Source organism: Calidris pugnax, unplaced genomic scaffold (genome assembly GCF_001431845.1).
Source record: "Calidris pugnax isolate Ruff unplaced genomic scaffold, ASM143184v1 scaffold1, whole genome shotgun sequence".
In the NCBI taxonomy this organism is placed as follows: Eukaryota; Metazoa; Chordata; class Aves; order Charadriiformes; family Scolopacidae; genus Calidris; species Calidris pugnax.
In genome coordinates, this window is record NW_015090800.1 from 95,852 (window position 1) to 109,394 (window position 13,543).

At 42.0% G+C, this 13,543-nt stretch overlaps 1 protein-coding gene across 5 annotated transcripts in view; it reads left to right on the forward strand.

The window, feature by feature from the left end:
* Window positions 1-13,543, forward strand: part of LOC106885335 (solute carrier organic anion transporter family member 1C1-like) — a 31,776-nt gene that overhangs the window by 1,807 nt on the left and 16,426 nt on the right. The window contains exons 1-6 of one of the 5 annotated variants that reach the window (XM_014937459.1): window positions 4,775-4,927; window positions 7,751-7,896; window positions 8,504-8,645; window positions 8,755-8,887; window positions 11,962-12,092; window positions 12,296-12,442. In XM_014937459.1, the coding sequence (XP_014792945.1) occupies window positions 7,786-7,896; window positions 8,504-8,645; window positions 8,755-8,887; window positions 11,962-12,092; window positions 12,296-12,442 (664 nt within the window). In that variant the 5' untranslated portion in view covers window positions 4,775-4,927; window positions 7,751-7,785. Of the gene's footprint in view, window positions 1-4,774; window positions 4,928-6,912; window positions 6,940-7,750; window positions 7,897-8,503; window positions 8,646-8,754; window positions 8,888-11,961; window positions 12,093-12,295; window positions 12,443-13,543 lie in introns of those variants that run through there. The other 4 variants (XM_014937460.1, XM_014937458.1, XM_014937462.1 and 1 more) reach the window with 4 other exon arrangements.

Here is a 13,543-nt window from a genome sequence, read left to right on the forward strand (position 1 = left end):
GCTTTACATTTGAGTACTCAGTGGGGCCTCATCCTTGGGGAGAATATTCCCTTACTTGCATAGTTAGATTGCACCAATTTTGCAGGAGGCCTGTGAACAGTTGCCAAATTAAATTTCACGGGAGAAAATTCTCACAGAAGAGTTCTCTGAAATGATTTTGCCACTTGTATCTTTGACTTTTATTAATTCTCTTTGGGACTTAAAGAAGCTGGAATTACTAAAATAAGACCACATGATAGCTTAGCACAGCAACCCCAAATCCTCTGTGCGCCCTTCTGGAGGTGAAAAATCGGTGTCAAGAAAAAGACTGAAAAAAACCTTCTAAAAGCTTTTTTCTGTTTGAAGCAGAGCATTAACTTTTTTTTCCTCCCTCTTCTTTTGCATCTTGTTCTCCCATGTTTCAGCAGTAGTAGGGAGTAATCTCTCAGGATTCACGTTCTTTCTGCTTCTGCTCCTACTTACTCCTGAGGAAACCCACCATGTGACTTGGAAACTGGGCTCCCCGAGCACTGGTCTTGCAGCCACGTCAGCCCCGACACGGGCATCACCATGTGGTCTTTCGGCTGCTTGCTCACCACTTGGGATTGTGCCGCTTCGGGCTGGGGCTCTGTTTGGCAGAAAAGCTCAATCAGGGCAACTGAGCGCGACTAAAGTGATGGCAAGCGGGTTCCCCTTGCACAACCCTTCCTCCCTATGAAGAGGATGCAGCTCCGGACGGGCAGCCTCCTCCGTGAGAGCTGCCACCTGGTTTCCCTCTGCGTGGCAGGAGGCCAAGCTTAAACCTTCCACGGTTTCTTGAGTAGCTGACACGCAAAATAACCGCCTGGCGAAACGATCCCTCTGAGCACGGGAATAGTACACCCCCTCACTCTCAATGTCCCCGCTTGTCCTCAGCCACAGAATATCTTGCACCCGTTTGACGCGGTTCATAACACACCGAGGGCGTTGATGTGCAGCCAGCCAGGCGCATCACACCAGGGACACCGTGTCCTGCTTTGGGAACGTGGCTGGTGCTGCTACGCAGCGTGGCACCCGGCCAGGCTCAGGACCCATCTCCTTCTTCCTTTTTTTTTTTTTTTTCATTTTTTGTTTGTTTTTTGTTTTTGTTGTTGTTGTTTTGGTTTGGTTTTGGTTTTGTTTTTTTTGTTTGTTTGTTTTTTTTGTTTGTTTGTTTTTTGTTTTTTTTGGTTTTTTTTATTGGTGGTGGTGTTGGACTCCATGATCTCAAAGGTCCCTTTTTTTATTGGTGATGGTGTTGGACTCCATGATCTCAAAGGTCCCTTCCAACCATGAGTATTCTGTGATTCTGGTGAGGCGACACGTGGAGTATTGTGTCCAATTTTGGACACCTCAATACAAGAGAGATCTGGAGGTGCTGGAGCGGGTGCAGAGGAGGGCAACGGAGCTGGTGAGGGGGCTGGAAAACAAATCGTTTGAGGAGCGGCTGAGGGAGTTGGGACTGTTTAGTATGAGGAAGAGGAGGCTGAGGGGAGACCTCATCACTCTCTACAACTACGTGAAAGGACACTGTAGAGAGGTTGGTGCGGATCTCTACTCACAGGTAATTAGGGACAGAACGAGAGGGAATGGCTTCAAGCTCCAACAGGGTAGGTTTAGACTGAACATTAGGAAAGAATTTTTCACTGAAAGAGTGATAGGGCATTGGAACAGGCTGCCCAGGGAGGGGGTGGAGTCACCATCCCTGGCTGTGTTTAAGGGCCGTTTAGATACAGTGCTAAGGGACATGGTGTAGGGGAGGACTTTGTGGAGTAGGGTAGATGGTTGGACTCGATGATCCCAAGGGTCTCTTCCAACCTAGACCATTCTATGATTCTATGATTCTGTGATTCTGCTACAGCCGTTCCTGGGCCTACTTGCAGGGGTCTCTTCCACCCACCTCTGAGTGCCTGCCCCTGCCAGCCTGCCGCAGACAAACAGTGTTGGGTCACACAGGAAGCAGCAACACTTCACCAGCAGCAATAAACATTTCCTTGTTGGGGACCTGCTCTCCTGTTTTGGAGTCTCCATGCTACCACAGGCCTTGCAGAACAGGTTCCCAGCGGGCAAGGCCAACGTGCAGCCAGTTAGACTGGTGGCTGACACCACAGCCCACGCTGTGGCTCCTGGAGAGGCACTGATGTATGCTGCTCTCTTGCCAGCATCTGCTGGTGGGCTGGCCAAGATCTGGCAGCTGGATCTTGCCTCCCCGGCACTGCCCTTCCATAACAAGGGCTCTTTTCCTCATCTGGTAGCAGCTGCCATTCCACAACTGAGCAGCACGGGCAGGCATGATGGCAAATGCTCTCACTGACACCAGAGCTCAGTTTGCAAAGGATACGGAAGATTATATTTATGTGAGCACTGAAGGCTTTTATGATGGTATTCGTCTCTCCTGACTTCCCATTGTCAAAAGCTGACCTTACTGTTTAGCCTTCTTTCACAGCCGCATCTGGAGTTCATTTCATCTCATACCTAAAGTAAGTATCTAAAATAGATCAGACAACTCACACCTTTGGAACTGGTTCTTTTTCCTCCTCTGATTATGAAGCAAAACTGATTGAGTGGCTCGTCTGGAAGTGTCTGCACTGAATCCACGTGGGGCTGCCTTGTAAGTGGATTCTACCACCTGTGTAAGACAATCACAAGAAGTATCATGCCCTTTATAGATAAACTGCTGTGTATTCAGCTTTAAAATACATTGATGGAAGTGCTGATGGGATTTTTCTGGGTGTCTCATTTTGAGAACTGTTCCTCCTCTCCTGATAGACAGCAGGCTTGCAGTTACCTTTCCAACAGACTTCTGTTCTTCCACTTGTTTGTGAGGTGACAGCAATGATAAATAGGGGACCCATTGCTGATATTCATACATATTTTTCCTCAAACTTTGCCATATAATCGTAGTTAAAAGTGGCCCAGATGTAGGTTGTGACATATGTAAATTTCAAATTATCAGATGAAGTAAATTCTGATTTATTCTAGTGATATTCTGATGAGTTAATGTAAACATTTTAAAGATTTTTAAAAAAATAATGAACATGTTAAGAACTAGGCAAAGATAACTCTTCTTCACCCACATAAAAGTATGAGATGGGATCATTTTATCTGAAGAATAGGTTTGATTGCATTTTCTGTATTTTGAGTGCTTTTAAGAGAAAGAAAGTTTCAATATGTACATTCTTCCCTTGTGTTAAAACAAATTAATTAAACAAGAAGTTGGCATATAAAGAGTAATGCAGGAATGTTGCAATTAAAACCATTATGGAAAATAACATTTTCCTGTGTTGCATATGTTCTTACTAAATGGTAGAAATGAACTGTGTTTTGATTTGCTCACTGAGTATCTGGTGGCAGCATAGAGTCCTGCTGCCAAAATAGAAAAATTGAAACTTTAAATAAGGACCCATAATAAATCAATAAATAGATAATCATCACAGTAAAATTTGTAAAATTCTATCAAGGAAAATCCAATAAGAAGTGTGAATATGGCAAATACAATAATTGTCTGCAGTTAACTACCAAGCTTGAGGGAAAAGTGAGAACTTGCATATTTATGGACTTAGCAAGTTTATTATTTTTTTAACCTTTCATGACTAAACAATACATTTCCATGCATATAATTGAGTTAATTTATTCTTTAGAAAATCTCTTAATGTAGTTTTATACAGAAAAAGCTAATTAAGGCTTTTCATACAAACTTTGTCAAAATTTGTGTTTCAGGAGTTTACCTTTCTCTGGAAGGAAAGGGGATGGTGGGACAATGCTTTTTCCTTCCACGGTTCTTGAAGTTATTGAAGCCATAAAACTCTTTTTTTCCATATTCAGAAGTTATTAGAAAGGTCCTTTAAGTAGATGTGGTTCTCATTTTGTAATTCAAGTTTCTACAAAAGCAAGCAGCGTGCTGTTACATGCAACCGGATGACCCAAAAACTCTTTCTTCAGACTCTGTTGATAACGCCTGGAATGAATTCTGGGTCAGAATCTTTCTTTGCACTGGATAATTCTGCTCTAGAGAAGACACGAATTGGGTGGGTTTGCATTCTGTACGTGCCCTGTTTGACGTGAGGGGTAATTTTCTACTTGTGGTTGGTTACGATGCAAGAGTTGTGGGTAATACGCTCGCTCTTTTTGTTTGTCCAGTCTAGTCAGTTTGCAGGGATAGCTGTGTCAACCCACATCTCCTGTTGGCACCTGCAGGAACTGCCTGTGGTTGTGCTAAATTATCCTAATTTCTAATAGGCAGGGGATGTGATGGAGGCTGTGATTTCCTGAGGGCATCCACTTCATTTTAGCTCTCCACGAGGGTAGCCCTCTTGTACCTCTGCATCGGGGTTGTGACACGAAGGGCCCGGAGCAAAAACTAGCAGATGTCAATATGCAAGTCACACCTTTTGTGGAGCTAAGTCACCCCTTAGCATCTCTGCTGACCCTCACTGAAGGCACCAAGAAGTGCAATTTACTGAGGCTGCAGGTAAGACGCTTGGAAAAACAGCCTGCTCTCTCAGAACTCTTGTGCTTGAGCCAAGCCACTCTATGGCTGTTGGGTGGATGGCACCTTTGGAGAGGTGCTTAAAGCAGCCTTAGTGTTTAGATTTTAGAAAAAAAAAAAAAAAGAAAAAAAAAAAAAGAGTTAAGAAAACAAGTTGTTCCTCCTGGGAGAGGCTGGCACCACTTAGCATGCTGGCAGGGAGGCTGCCAAAGTAATGACAACACAAGAAACCTGCCTTCCTTTTGCAAAGCTTTTGTAGCAGTGATTGTGGGAAGGTTTTGCAATCACCATAAGAAGGAAATCCAAGGCTTAAAAAAAAAATGTGGTGGAGTGCTCCACTTCTTGGAGTAGGCAGCACTTTCGCTGTGACGTTGTGCTGGCTGCAAGCCTGAGAGCCCTCGGGCACGGGAAAGAAACAGCCTGACACCGCAGTGACACAAAGTAAGTTTTCTCTCCCTCTCTTTCTGCCTCTCGCTGTCTCTCCTCTCTCTCCCTTCCTGCTTCTTTCCATTCGTTTGTTTGCTTGTGTGTTGGTTTGTTTGTTCGTTTGGTGAATTTTTAAGTGCTAGTGCAGGGCAGACTAGGCTTTTTGTATACACCTCAGTGACACTAAACTTGAAAGAGATTATGTAAAGTGCCAAGGTGCAATTCTTCAAATTAGATGTTTTTTTTTAAAGGACAAGCACTGTGGACAGTGGGATGTTTATAACTCCGTACAAAACCTATTCGTTACCATTAACTTCCATACAAATTAAATCTTGTATTACTTGTCTTCATTTTATTTTAAATACCACCAGTGTCAATGATTCACTGGTTTGCCAAAGTTCAGGTTTTTATAGGGTTGTTATGGGAAATGTTATGGTTTCCTTAGGCATAAGAGAAATGTTTATACAGTTTAATGTTTTCTGTAAGTTTAAGGAAGGTTATTAGGCTAGCAGCACATTAAATATTGTGAAAAGAAAACCTCGTCACTGATTTAAATACTGTTTATTTAACAGATATAGATGTTTCACAAGGTTAATCATCAGCAAAATACAAATCAATAAAGAATGTATTTGCTTTAGAGAACTTTGTCTTTCAGCTCCTATCCTGTTAAGATTGGAGTAAGTCTGAATTCACCATACTTTAATTATCTATAACTTCTTCTTTCAATGTTTTTTGATTTGTGAGCTCCTAAAAATGGTCTAAGGAAGGTTAGGTCTCTTTAGAAATTTCCTATGTTGGTCACTGTGATATATATGTGTGTTTGCTTTTCATGGCCACTTTTGGTGTGTCCTACTGGAATGGGTTTTGGAACTAAAAACTACAAAATTTAAGTTAGACTGCTTATGAGGCTTTATATCTCTTTATTAGACATTACTGCCTATTTGCACTCATTAGGAGTAATTACTGGGGAGCTATTGATTTGCTAAGAGAGTGTTGTTTCTGGGCATGGGTGGATGTTTCGCCGGAAGTCCAGGTTGCTCCTGGGCATCTTGCTTAGCTTTCTGGGCATGGGTGGATGTTTCGCCGGGAGTCCAGGTTGCTCCTGGGCATCTTGCTTAGGAGAACAGAGGTCTCCAGAGGGACAGAGCGACCCTTGCAGGTTAGCCCAGGACCCTGCCGCAGCTCTACTACCCCTGGTGTCAAAAATTCCTCACCACACTTAAAAGGCCTTTGCTCATGGGTCAGCTGGCCTCCGGGGCCTGCAGGAGGGCAACTTTGAGACGTTCCCAGAGGAATTACACAGAGCAGGGTATCGAAGATCCTAGTGTCTTTGGGGGGGAATACGTTACAGGCCAAGTTCTTGGCTTGTGTTCCTTTATATTCCTCTAATACATGAGCCAACGTATGTCAGAGCTAATTGATGTCAGTACTACTGCCCCAGTCTTCCAACAGAGGAACTTGGCAATAGCTCTTTTTGACTTGTTATCTTTCCAGATCTCTTTGGGTTAGGTGGTTTCCCCTGATCAGCTTAATCTACATCAGCCAACATAGCTAAGATGACTCCTTATATCAGAGCCAATTTTTACACAGAAAACTTTTGTAGTCTCATTAAAATAGCTGCATTTATCACCTGTCTTGCAAGAACTTGTGGAGACTCGGGGACTTAAAAATAGTCCACATTAGTTTCTTTTAATCAGTGCCCTCCTTTTGCCTAATGCATTTTTACCTTCTAATTTCTTCTTAGTAGCTGGGATAGTACCGTGGTGTGTATTTTGCATGAAAATAACGTTGATAACACACTGATGTTTGTTGATAAGTGGTGCTTACACTAAGTCAAGGAGGTTTCAGCTCCTCATTCTGCCCTACCTGCAAGGAGGCTGTGGCTGCAGGAGAAGCTGGGAGGGGACACAAGCAGGACAGCTGACCCAATACAGTATGACATCATTGCTGAACAATAAAACTGGGGGTAGTCGGCCAGGGGGTGGTGGCTGCTGCTTGGGAACTGGCTGGGCATTGGTCAGCAGATGGTGAGCAATTGCATTGCGCAGCGCTTCTTTTGTATATTCTTTCATCATTATTGTTATTCTCCTTTCCTTTCCTGTCCTATTAAACTCTTTATCTCAACCCACACGTCTTACCTTTTTTTCTGGCTCTCTCCCTTATCCCACGGGGGTGGATGTTGAGTGAATGGCTGTGTGGTGTTCAGCTGCCTGCCAGGTTAAACCACAACAACCTGCCGTATCTCTTACCCTATTTTCTCCTCAGTCATCATCTCTCATCTGATTTTACAAACATTAATCCAATAAATATCGTTATTCGTAGGAATGTTGACAGAGTGGTACAGAGTAGTGTTCAGTCTTTCTGCAAATTCATAGATTATGCAGTTAGAGAAAATCATCATAAATGCAATATAATATCAGAAGCCTACTGGATCATACCAAAGGTCCATTTAGCCTGGAACAGTGACCAGAAGTGGATATCAGGAAGACAATATAAGAATTTGTTTCAAGCATGGTGAAGACATTTCCCTCACATCCTCTCCCAGCCTCTAGCTGCCTGGGGATTTTCCTTCTCTACAAAGATTTCTAAAAGCTGTCAGCAAGTTGCCTCTTAATTTTCCATCTAGCCAAGAAGGTCTTGATATCTTTTAGAAAGCAGTATTCACAAAGAAAGTACACCAATCCTAACACTTTGAACACTCTTTAACATCCTTCCTGAGAAAAGATGTCAACATGTAGACACCTCAAGTAGTGTTTCACCATCTAGTATGTCTGAAAAACATTGGAACCTTTATTCTTATGCAAATAATAGTTAATTATAGTGATATTTTCCAAACAGGAAGACCTACATATCAAATCTGGAGGAGCAAAACCATGGACAGGCCAATTGCTGCTGGCCAACTTAAAGACAAGTCACTCTTCCAGAACAGTGATGGCAGCACGGTTCCTGTCAAGAGCGTGTGCCATAATTTTTCAAAGCTAAAGGTATGGATAGGAGCCCTCACCATATATTTTCTCTGGAATACTGAAAGTGCAATTTGAAGTTCTATCAGAATTCAGTTAGTTCTGTATGACACTGTTTGACACTAGCTGTGCTGGAAACCATGCTCTAGGTTGTGATTGCGAGCGCATAGAAGTCAATAAATGTGTTCAGCAGTTAAAAAGTGAGGCCATATTTTGCTAAGGAATTATTTAGAGCTGTGCTATAGTCATAGTGGTAGTCAGTTGTCCATGTTTTTGAGAACAGGAAAAGCAGGAGTAATAAGATGTGCCATAATATTAGTGATGATCAACCTTATGCTGCAAGTTTTCCTGAGAGAAGGAAACAGCTAAACCAGCATGTGAGAGAAAGGTAGAAGGTGCACACAGTCAATGTCAACTTTCTTTTTCTTTTCAGTAGAAGAGGCTTTAGAGGCCACCCTGAAAAAGAAAGTAAAATCTTCCATTTTAATGAAAACAATAGGAAGAATTTCTTCACAGAGAATTAGAAGGAAAAACATTTGATTTTTGTATTTCTTGAGTAAGTTACTCAGGCATCCAGCCATGAAGAAAAAATTGTTTCTTTGCAAACTTGATTATTTTCTCTCTTCAGATATTTCTTGGAGCTCTAGCTTTTTCCTTTTTTGCCAAAGGATTTTCTGGAAGCTACATGAAGAGCATGACCAGTCAAATTGAAAGGCGATTTGAAATCTCATCATCAGTTGTTGGCCTTATTGATGGCAGCTTTGAGATAGGTACGTGTACTTTCATTGAAAGTAGATAAATACCCCTTAATCCATTTTTTCCCTGAAAAAAAAGTATCTCTTTTTGTAATCTTACTGGTTCTCTCTCCTGTTGATGCAGGTAACTTAATGGTAATGGTGTTGGTGAGCTACCTTGGACCAAGAATTCATCGACCGAAAATAATTGCTGTTGGATGTCTCATCATGTCCTTAGGAGTGTTTTTGTCAGTGATGCCTCAGTTCCTAATGGGACGGTAAATATGGAGAGTTTTCACATTGTACATTAATTGAATTTGACCATATGAAGTGCTTAACACCTGAGTTAAAAGCTTGACAATAATAGTTTCTTTCAAATAACAGGAAGGTTTTAATAGATGGATTTTTAGTACTGACTTTCTCATTTCCTCTCTGAAAGCTTACCTCTTTCTACAGGTAAGTAAAAGAGAAGCCTAAGATTTCTACAGAACTTACAGATAATTAGGGATAACGTCTGTTGAATTTTTCACCGGGGAAGGAATCGTATCAGAATACCAGGTTGGAAGGGACCTCAAGGAGCATCTGGTCCGACCCTTCTTGGCCAAAGCACGGTTTAGACAGGATGGCCCAGCTGAATCTTAGAAGTGTCTGGTGCTGGGGAATCCACCACTTCCCTGGGGAGATTATTCCAAGGTTGATTATTCTCATTGTTAAAAATTTTCCTCTTGTGTCTAATTGGAATCTCCCCAGGAGTAACTTGCATCCATTACCCCATGTTTTTTTCCATACAACTCCTTGTAAAAAGGAATCTCCATCTTCTTTGTAGCCACCCTTTAAATACTGGTGATTAAATGTGGTGATAAGGTCTCCCCTAAGCCTTCTGATTAAATGTGGTGATAAGGTCTCCCCTTTTCTCAAGGCTGAACAAACCCAGTTCTCTCACCCTTTCCTCATATGGCAGCTTCCCAGTCCTTTGGTCATCTTTGTGGCCCTTCTCTGTACCCTCTCCAGCCTGTCCACATCTTTTTTGTATAGCAGGGACCAAAACTGAGCTCGGTATTCTAGGTGTCACCTGACAAGTGCTGAGTAGGAGAATGACTTCTTTATCTCTGCTGGTGATGCCCTTGTTGATGCAACCCAGCATTTTGGTGGCTTGCTTTGCAGCAGAAGCAGCACACTGCTCACCCATACTGAGATTGTTGTCCACCAGGACCCCCAGGTCCCTTTCCACAGAGCTGCTCCCCAGCCAGGTAGAACCCAGCCTGTGCTGCGCTCCTGGATTATATTTTCCCAGGTGCAAGACCTTACCCTTGTCCTTGTTGAACTTCATAATGTTCTTGTTAGCCCACTCTTCCAGCCTGTCCAGGTCTTACTGCAGGGTGGCTCTCCCTTCCAAAGTGTCTACTTCCCCATTCAGATTGGTATCATCAGCAAACTTCATCAGGGTATACTTGATGCCATCATCCTGATCACTTGGGAAGATATTAAACAGCCTCAGTCCCAGTGTTGATCCCTGGGGGACCCTACTTGTGACAGGTTGCCAGTTTGAAAAAGAGCTATCAGCCGGTTCCCCACCACCACCCAGACCACTTGTCTAGACCATAACACATCAGTTTCTCTAGGAGGAGGCTCTGGGGAACCGTGTCGAAAGCCTTGGAGAAATCCAGGTAGACAACGTCCACTGCTCGCCCCACATCAACCAAGCAGGTTACTTTGCAGTAGAAGGTGATCAGGTTTGTCAAGCAGGATTTTCCCTTGGTGAATCTGTGCTGGCCTTTCCCACTGAGGTACTTCATTTGACTTGTGATAGCCCTATGGGGGTTTTGTTCCATAACTTCCCCAGGAACTGAAGTAAGACTGATTAGTCCATAATTTCCTGAATCCTCCTTTAAGCCCTTCTTGTAGATGGGGGGTGATATTAGCCTTCTTCCAGTCTTCTGGGTCATCCAATCCCTGATATCCACGACTTCTCAAAGATTATGGAAGCAGCAAGGACATCAGCCAGCTCTCTTAAAACCTTCATGTGGATAGCCTGAGGGCTCATCCAATCCCTGATATCCACGACTTCTCAAAGATTATGGAAGCAGCAAGGACATCAGCCAGCTCTCTTAAAACCTTCATGTAGTATTCCTGAGGGCCTATTGATTTGTAGGGGTCAAGCTCCTGTAATAGTTCCCATACCAACTCTTCTTTCACTGACAGTGGTTTTGTGTTTGGATATATATTCATATACATATTTTTTTTATCTGTTCTCCTTTATTATACTTAAATGAACTGTAATGAGATCTTGATGGAAGAAGTTTCTTTCTCCATGGTGGATATTCATGCTAAGCTCTTTGAAATTATCAAGATGTGTATCTATCTCCACTGAACTCAGGGATAGTTAAATATCTAAATAACCCTTTACATCTAAGCTTTAGTGCTTACATAGTCGTCAGAAGCAGTTCATACATCTCCAATACTTTGGCACTCTTACTAAGTAGTAGTTGAAAATAAATCCCCTCTGTCCCTCAAAAATTAAAATTTATTTGTGCATCTTCTTCAGTTCCAAGACCAATACCTGAGATAAGAAGGGTATGGAAAGAATTATACATGGGGACCACGGTATGGAAAGTGACTTGCAAAATAGCAGGGAACCTGCACTGCAGGGGACAGCACAAGCCAGAAGCAGAGCTCTGGAAATCTCTGATTTAACCCAAACTCACAGCCAAGTGCTGAAGATTACCCATTCTCCACGACATTGAGCAATGGGACCATTGGGACCTCACCATCATCCAGTGACATATTAAAGGTTACCACTTGATTGCATAGTCAGAGGGAATATCTGCTCTCCATTTAACCCAATATGGCATAAATGTACTCAAACTGGCTGCAATTTACTTAGCAGATTTGCTGTAGTAGCTGTTTGCCTAAATGCAGAAAAATTGGCACATGTGTTTTGCAACCTGCATGAATCACTTAGCTACCTAATTTTAGACTAACGCAGAAATCTCTGTTACGTGTCTGTTCCATCCGTAACAGTATGGAAAAACATCAGCATTGTTGTATGTAGGCAGATATGGATGGACTCTGCCTCCATCCTTCAGTCTAAAGAGTGATTTCTTAAGCTCTGCAAGCAGCTTTTTTGCTCTTCATCTTGAAAAAATACCGGTGTTAGAATGGTTAGAGCATTTTGAAAACGGTATGAAGTTACCCATGTTTTTTTTAAGCAAAAGCACTGGAAATGGGCTTTTCCCCTCCGCTTTGCCCCCACTTAATAGGAATGAGGATGTATGAATACAAGGCTCATAAACACTTCCCGCAAAGCAGATTCTTTCATGTGTCAGTTGTATTTTACATAGTTGTTTTCCAGTTATAATTATGAAAGGGTAACTGTTACTGTGGACAACTCCTCTACGAGTGTATCAGCTTGCTCCCCAGCATCGTCTGTGGGCCATCCAGTCACAGATGCTACAGAAACACCCAGCGCAATGAAAAGTTTTGGTAAGCAAAAGCTCTGATGCTGGGTTCCCTTCCTCCGCTTGTCCCCATTCTATACACCCTGTTAGAAACCATGATCTACACAAACCCACCCTGTAATGATTTAAAAAAAAAAAAAAAAAAAAAGTATTTTATGTTATTATTCTGTTGCAATAAAGTATTGTCAGAATTATGTTCACAGAAATGTAAACGTTTATGGTCTGCAGGATGTGAGAAAACAACAAATTCCTATCTGTGGCTCTTTGTGTTGATGGGGAACCTTTTACGTGGAATTGGGGAAGCACCAGTTATGCCACTGGGGTTTTCATATCTTGATGATTTTTCTAAAGAAGAAAACTCAGCATTTTACATAGGTAATATGCGAGTGAGTGATTTTATGCTAAACATTCTTCTCTTTAACATTTCTGTAGCCAAGCAAATACTCACCAAAAAAATCTATCTGCTCTATTCTGGGTAATTTTGAGTTGTACAGAGACAAAAAAGCAGTGCAAAAGAGATCTCATGTTTATTTTTGAAGGATTTTTCCCAAACACTCCCTTTGCTTGCCCCAAGTGGCTGCTGCTACATGTGCCAGTTTTCTGTGTGAAGAAGGGAAGCATAATCAAACACTCGCTTCTCCAAAGTGAGAAGTTGTATCTGTCTTATGTGGGATATCATCTTCAGTTCCACAGCTTCAGAGAATAAATTCTTCTTAATCACTGTTCCACTGATAAGAGAATTAGACTTAATGACAGTAATGTAAACAGGTTGCAGAAGGTTTTACTTGGTTTCACTTCCTGATGAAAGCTTTTTAAGGTCACTAGTCACCGAAGGAAAACCCTTCCCACTTTTCCCAGGAAACAAAACCCGTGCCAGTGTGTTGTAACAAATCCCTTCTAATTGAGATTTTGTTGTTGTTTTGATAGAAGATAACCTATTGCCCAAGACAGAAAGACTTACACCCAAGCTAATTCATTTATTGCCAAACTGATTTAATAGCATGGAGTGTTTGTGTGGTTGACGGAGCTCAAAACTGCTGCCTGAAGTAAACTTAGTAAAGTTGTACTGGTCATAGAGATAGTAAGACAGAGTTTGAGGAAGAGCTCAGTGAGTAACGCTACAAGGTAAGGCCATTGCAAATGTCTTCATCTGGGGGTGAGGAAATCTGCAGATTGAAGAAAACAGAAGTATTGTGAAGGGAGCAGAAGAAAACAAAAGTTCCACTTAGCCGTTATCCAAAATATTTGTAATCGCCTCTGAGCTTCTGATTAAAGCTATTTTTAAATGTTCAGCTGAATTTTTTCCTTGTCAGAATCTGATCTGGGAGAGATTGCCACAGGTTGAGAGCTATTGGGGTAGTGAGATTAAAGATATAGAGCTGGCAGAGGGATTAATATGCATTCAATCGAAATTAAAATTTGTTTGGGTCGTGCAACTGAAACGAAGTATTTTGTTTATAGGATTTTAAAATGTTT